The sequence below is a fragment of the Pempheris klunzingeri genome, chromosome 8 (assembly GCF_042242105.1).
Source record: "Pempheris klunzingeri isolate RE-2024b chromosome 8, fPemKlu1.hap1, whole genome shotgun sequence".
In the NCBI taxonomy this organism is placed as follows: domain Eukaryota; kingdom Metazoa; phylum Chordata; class Actinopteri; order Acropomatiformes; family Pempheridae; genus Pempheris; species Pempheris klunzingeri.
In genome coordinates, this window is record NC_092019.1 from 19,768,471 (window position 1) to 19,774,206 (window position 5,736).

The 5,736-nt window shown below is 45.8% G+C and overlaps 1 protein-coding gene across 1 annotated transcript; it reads left to right on the forward strand.

Moving 5' to 3' along the window:
• Window positions 1-2,047: 2,047 nt before the first annotated feature.
• On the forward strand, window positions 2,048-5,013 carry cited4b (Cbp/p300-interacting transactivator, with Glu/Asp-rich carboxy-terminal domain, 4b). Its single transcript, XM_070835367.1, has 2 exons — window positions 2,048-2,222; window positions 3,229-5,013. Exon 2 carries the CDS (start codon window positions 3,238-3,240, stop codon window positions 4,090-4,092), a length of 855 nt encoding a protein of 284 aa, XP_070691468.1. The 5' UTR covers window positions 2,048-2,222; window positions 3,229-3,237; the 3' UTR covers window positions 4,093-5,013.
• Window positions 5,014-5,736: the final 723 nt, after the last annotated feature.

The following is a 5,736-nucleotide window of genomic DNA, read 5'->3' on the forward strand; positions in this document are numbered from 1 at the left end:
CATAGTGGCTGGGAAGTGGTCTTTGGGGGTAGCTTCAGACACCAGCAGAGTGCCTGGGCACCGCCTGAACAGGCAGACAGCTGCAGCCATGCAGAGTTTTAAACGGTCATCTTACAAAGCAATTATTGGCTACATTGTTGTCTGATGTCACTGAAGTTGATGTGAAATGCTGAGGCATTTTAAAGGGGGTGCCCATTGAGGGAATATGTGAAGCTACAAATTCTTCAGAAGTTAGAAGTTAGAAGTTGAAACGTGTGCAAAATCAACCCATCCTGCAACAGCAACATTTTTACTGCATGTTTTGCAGTGTGGCACAGGGGTGTGTCCCGAGCTGGGAATGGAAGCAAGCCTATTGCTGCCATAAACACAGTCACATGAACTCTCTCTCTCTCTCTCTCTCTCTATCTTGCTCTTTATCCCTGAAGTAAAAGCACATATGCACACTCACACATAAGCAGAGAAATCAATAAATGGCCCAAGGCAAGGTGTGTGGAGGCTCCTCCCCCAAACACAGACCACAGTCAAAGATGTGGATATGTCTGTGAAACATACACAGTGCACAGAAAAATAGCCTTTAGAGGATACCACAGCAGTGTGTCCTCCATTTAATTACAATCACACCAGCCTATTCAATGGATACATAATTACAAAATGCATATCTTCCACCACAATCATGGCTGATTAGGATTTCATGCAAATATCTTGAGTTTTATACAGATGCGCTGATGTGATTGGTGAGCTCCAGAAGGTTTGGACACATTGCCTGCGCTCTCTAATGCAAATGACACCATTGGGAGCGTTTGGCCCTGGGATAAGAATAAAGACAGTTTTGATGCATTTTAAAATGCTTGTTTTTTTTCATACTGTCGCAGACTGCAGTAACTTTGCACACAACACATCACACAGCCACACAAAAAGAGCACTCGTCACAGCACAACAGAAACGTATGTTGATTGTGTTTTGTTTGGACTGACTGGCTGGGTGACTTTCTCAGATAGTATCCTCACCTAGGAGTGGCTCATTAACACTTGCTTAAAGTGGCCGGACAATGTCAAACAATGACAAACGTCTGCCAGTGGTTGCCCATTTGTAGACGAATTCCCTGGACAATAGATTGGCTCGCTGTCCCAAAGTGGCTCCATTCATTTGCAATTGCAGGCAAGAGGTTGTTGTCCTGAAGTGGGCAATCAAGAGACGTGTGCAGCTGCAGAGTGGAGGTGCACACACGGGCACGCAGACCGAGAAACATACACACATGGCTGCACCCACAGTCCATGCACATAAACGAGGTGAACACACATCCACGCGCAGCGGTAGTTACTGCAGCCAGTGTGGCCTAGAATAGCACGCAGGCCACATTCCTCTGCCCTCCCTCCACTGCCTTCGCTGAGGCGAACACACAGCGGGCTGGTGGGTCACATGGACCGACGGTGATCTCAGTGATCTTGGAGATGAAGTGTGCATGCACATAGCAGGGCAACATTGTAGCCACACACAGACACTGGCCAGGTAGATAAGTAGGTGCACACGACTTGGGAACACACATTTCAGCACCAATATTATGCTCATACACAATTGAAACATGTATGCTGACTCCTACATACATGCATAAAACATAGATCCTGTCTATCTATCTATGTATCTATGTATCTATGTATCTATGTATCTATCTATCTATCTATCTGTCTATCTATCTATCTATTTATCTGTCTGTCTATCTATCTATCTATCTAGAATTAATGAAACTTAATGGTAGCCTGTGTATTTCCCTCATTCAACCACAGCAGCAGTTACTTATAAAGACAAACAAGATGTCCAAATAGTCTTTCAAAAAGAAACAGTGGGGAGGAGGGTATTTAAATTGGCTACTGTGTCACAGCTCTCCAACAGCCCTTTTTTTTTTTTCTACGCCCATGCACAATTATATTAAGTAGGGCCAATAGGAACAAAGAAGAGGCAGGACCGAGGCTCCACCTCTCCCCGACTGCCTTCCTCTGAGCTTTTTAGATGTACATAATCCCTGAGTTGACCCAGAAAATAGGCAGTCGTTTCAAGATCTGATGCGGCAGTCTTTGTGCACACCGTCCCCGCTTGAGCATGAAGCGTAACCCTGTGGAATACATACTGTAATTCGGAGGAGCTTCGCCTTGCAGAGGAAAACTGTTTTAAAAGACGGAGCCCAAGCAAAGTCGCGCAACTTTGTGAAAACGTAGCGGATACGGGTAAGTGATTTTTTTTTTTTTATCGGATTTATTTGTTGGAGAAATTGGGGTTTGGGTTCCGCGGTGGTCTCATCGGGGGCTGCTGCTGCTGCTGCTCTCCATTGTTTGCATTCCCGTTTAACAAATTAGATGATATGTGGCTGCGATGGACGGGTTGAAATGCAAACATTTAAAAAAAAAAAAAACAACAACCCAGAAATCGATACAAAGTGATCGGAGAAAAACCGAAGCCTTTTTTTTTTTTTGGTTGGATTTTTCTGCCTTGTTAGAAATGTGGTGATTCAGCTGTTGGGGAGATGTTGCATGATGTCAGTGTTCTTTGTTGCAACCTTACGTGCGTAAAATGTAACAGATTTTTCTGCCTCAGCTGACATGCAACATAGATGGGGATTTAAACAACGAATTAAGCGATGCACGCGTTTTTTTCTCCCTTTTGTCGAACCCGTCGTGCGGGAATCATTCGGCCGAAAAATGGACCCAAACAATATATGTTAACCTGTAATTCCAACCTGGGCGTTCATTCATTTGGCACAAAGAGGGGAGGTTTTTTAGGAAGACTAAACACCAGAGTGAGGGTTTCAGGGCTCGCAAACAGGCAACCTTGCAGATATTTTTTTTTTTCCGGAAGCGTTTTTCGGTGGTTTAACTTGAGGTGGATTTGTGACATTACAAGGAGAATTGTATCTTGTGTTGTATTTTTTTTCCCCCCCCAGTGAGGATGAAGCGTGTGGTCACTAGAAAATATGTCACTTGGCTGGGAAATGAAATTGGTTTGGACCACAGCAGTGTAAATCTCCTGCACTGCACATCTCACACATGGCAGCATTAGCACAATGTTGTGTGTGTTTAAACTAGTTTGATTCTGGTTCCAGTGGACTGGATGGAAACACGTCCACACCGTGTCAGCCATAACCCTGCTGCTCCTTCCCATGAATGTTCTTACCGCTTTCAAACATCTTGTCTGCCTCCCGCATTGTCCTGACAGTGTCTTCTTCTCTGCTCATAGACAGGAGGCATGGCAGACCATCTGATGATGCCCATGAATCACAGCTCAGCGGGCGCCAGTCTCCACGGTTACAGGATGGGCATGAATGGCGGTCTGCAGGCAGGTCACCAGCAGCATGCCAACCAGCAGGGCATGCGAGCACTGCCCAACGGCCAGATGATGCACTATGGTGGCGCCCAGGCCAACATGGAGACGGCCATGAGGCAGCGGCAGGGCATGGTGGGCGGGCCCATGAATGGACAGCTGAACGGGGCCCAGATGGGTCACCACCAGATGACCTCTGGTAACATGATGTATAATGGCCAGCCCCAGCAGCAACAGCATCAGCACCACCCTCAGCAGCAGCATCACATGCATCCGCAGCAGCACCAGCAACAAGCCCAGCACCCACAGCAGCAGCAGCACCCACAGCAGCAGCAGCACCCACAGCAGCAGCAGCATCCACAGCAGCAGCAGCATCCACAGCAGCAGCAGCATCCACAGCAGCAGCATCCACAGCAGCAACAGTTCATGAACGGAGGGTTAACGTCCCAGCAGCTCATGGCCAGCATGCAGCTGCAGAAACTCAACACCCAGTACCATGGACACCCACTGGGGCCTATGGGTGGGAACCACATGGGGCCCACAACCCAGTACCGCATGAACCCGGCCCAGCTGGCTAACATGCAGCACATGGCCGGTCCGGCCCTGGCCCTGAACGGCATGGATGCGGATATGATTGACGAGGAGGTCCTGACCTCACTGGTCATGGAGCTGGGCTTGGATCGGGTCCAGGAGCTGCCAGAACTCTTCCTGGGCCAGAATGAGTTTGACTTCATCTCAGACTTTGTCAGCAAACAGCAGCCCAGCACTGTTAGTTGCTGAGAGGACCTGATTTTCAGGGGCACAAATGGAGACAGACGAGTGAGAATTGTTCAGGATGAATGAACGGTGCTCATCTCTTCACTTTTTCTTTAGTGAGCACCTCCCTGTACTAAGCCCAGTTGTGGCACAGGGTGCACAGAAGAGAACTCTGGATATCCACAGGGAACACGCAGTGCTCGAGTCTCACATGTGCTGGTGGCCAGAGGGTGACTGGCTTTAAGGTCCAGCTCCACCTCTCCCATTTCCTGGACATGAATGTAATATGCTGAAATTCTTAAAAGCCACTCTGAACACTGCTATGACACTGTGTAGCCTACAAGCCTGGACTCCATGACAGTTTACCAGTAAAAAGGTGTATTTATTTATTCCTATCTGAGAAAACTGATATAAGGAACAACCACCTTCTCCATTTTGGGAACCAAGTGGTTTTAATTATTTTTATTTTTTTTCCTGAGAGTAGGATGGGGAAGAAAATTTAATTTTTAAGTTCTCTGCTCATGACTTATTGTCCCATTTTATTTGGCCTAGTATTAAAAATAAGCTGAGATGACAAGGTCGTCTAAATAGAGCCTGGATTTTTTTTATCGCAAAAGTCAGACACGACAGAAGTACAATGTTATCTCTATTGAATGGAGTCTCATCCAGATCTCAAAAATGGTTCACTTTTGGTGAAGTGATGCCTTTTTTAGATGTGATGTTCTCGAAAATCTACTGCTTGTACTGTATGAAGCTGTATAACTCCAACATGTCCACACTGTTGTGTTCTATTGGAGATGTAGAACCGCCTTAATCGCGCAGATTCTTATTTATTGGTTGTTTATATTGTCCCCTTTTTGTGGTCAAGATGGGGGGATGGTCTTTGTGAAAGGGGGTTTTGAGGATCAATAAAGATGGCCTGAATAGAAATGTGGCCTGCTTTTCCATTCATTGCACAGTTTTTCCCCAGGGCAGTGGAGAGCTAGCTAAGTGTTTGAGTTAACCTGTGGGTGAAGGGAAATCTCCGTATCTTTCAAGTCTGGGATGGAAACGTTTAAACAGATAAAATATTTATGCTATTTGAAATGGATATACATTATAAACTCTACTCCAAATCTCCTGGGTTTTCAGAATCTTATCTTTCCCTTAATTTGACATTTTCGTCACTGAAAAGGCACAGTGTCAATGACAGGAACATGATCGACACGGTTGGCACAAGAGGAGCTGTATTATGTCACTGTACACCTGATATGACATCTCAGGTAGTGATATCCAAATGAGATTTACAATTCAACATTTTTTTTTTTTTTTTACTTGGTGGTTATCTAAGCAAATGTCATGCACTGACATTCTAGGTGGTACAAATATTTGTGGTCTTTCAAAGGTTGTTGGGCTTATAAGAAGCAACATCTGAATAACTGGTTTCTCTGCAGAACCTGAAACATTTGTTTCTTTGCTGTGTGTTAAGAGTAATGTGTGTGTGTGGTAGGGGGAGGTGAAAATGACCAAAGAATGCTTACCTTGATGGGGGTTTAACTGACTCAGACAGCGTTGCTCCCCCCCCCCACAGCTCTCCCAGTGGATGGCTAACTTAACTTTGAACAAACGACTTATGCGACTCTAAAATAACCCCTCTCCGGTGAGCCACAGTTAGTTGGAGGAGTAAAA

Coding starts and splice junctions, on each gene's coding strand:
- cited4b (XM_070835367.1), top strand. CDS start 3,238: ATGGCAGACCATCTGATGATGCCCATGAATCACAGCTCAGCGGGCGCC.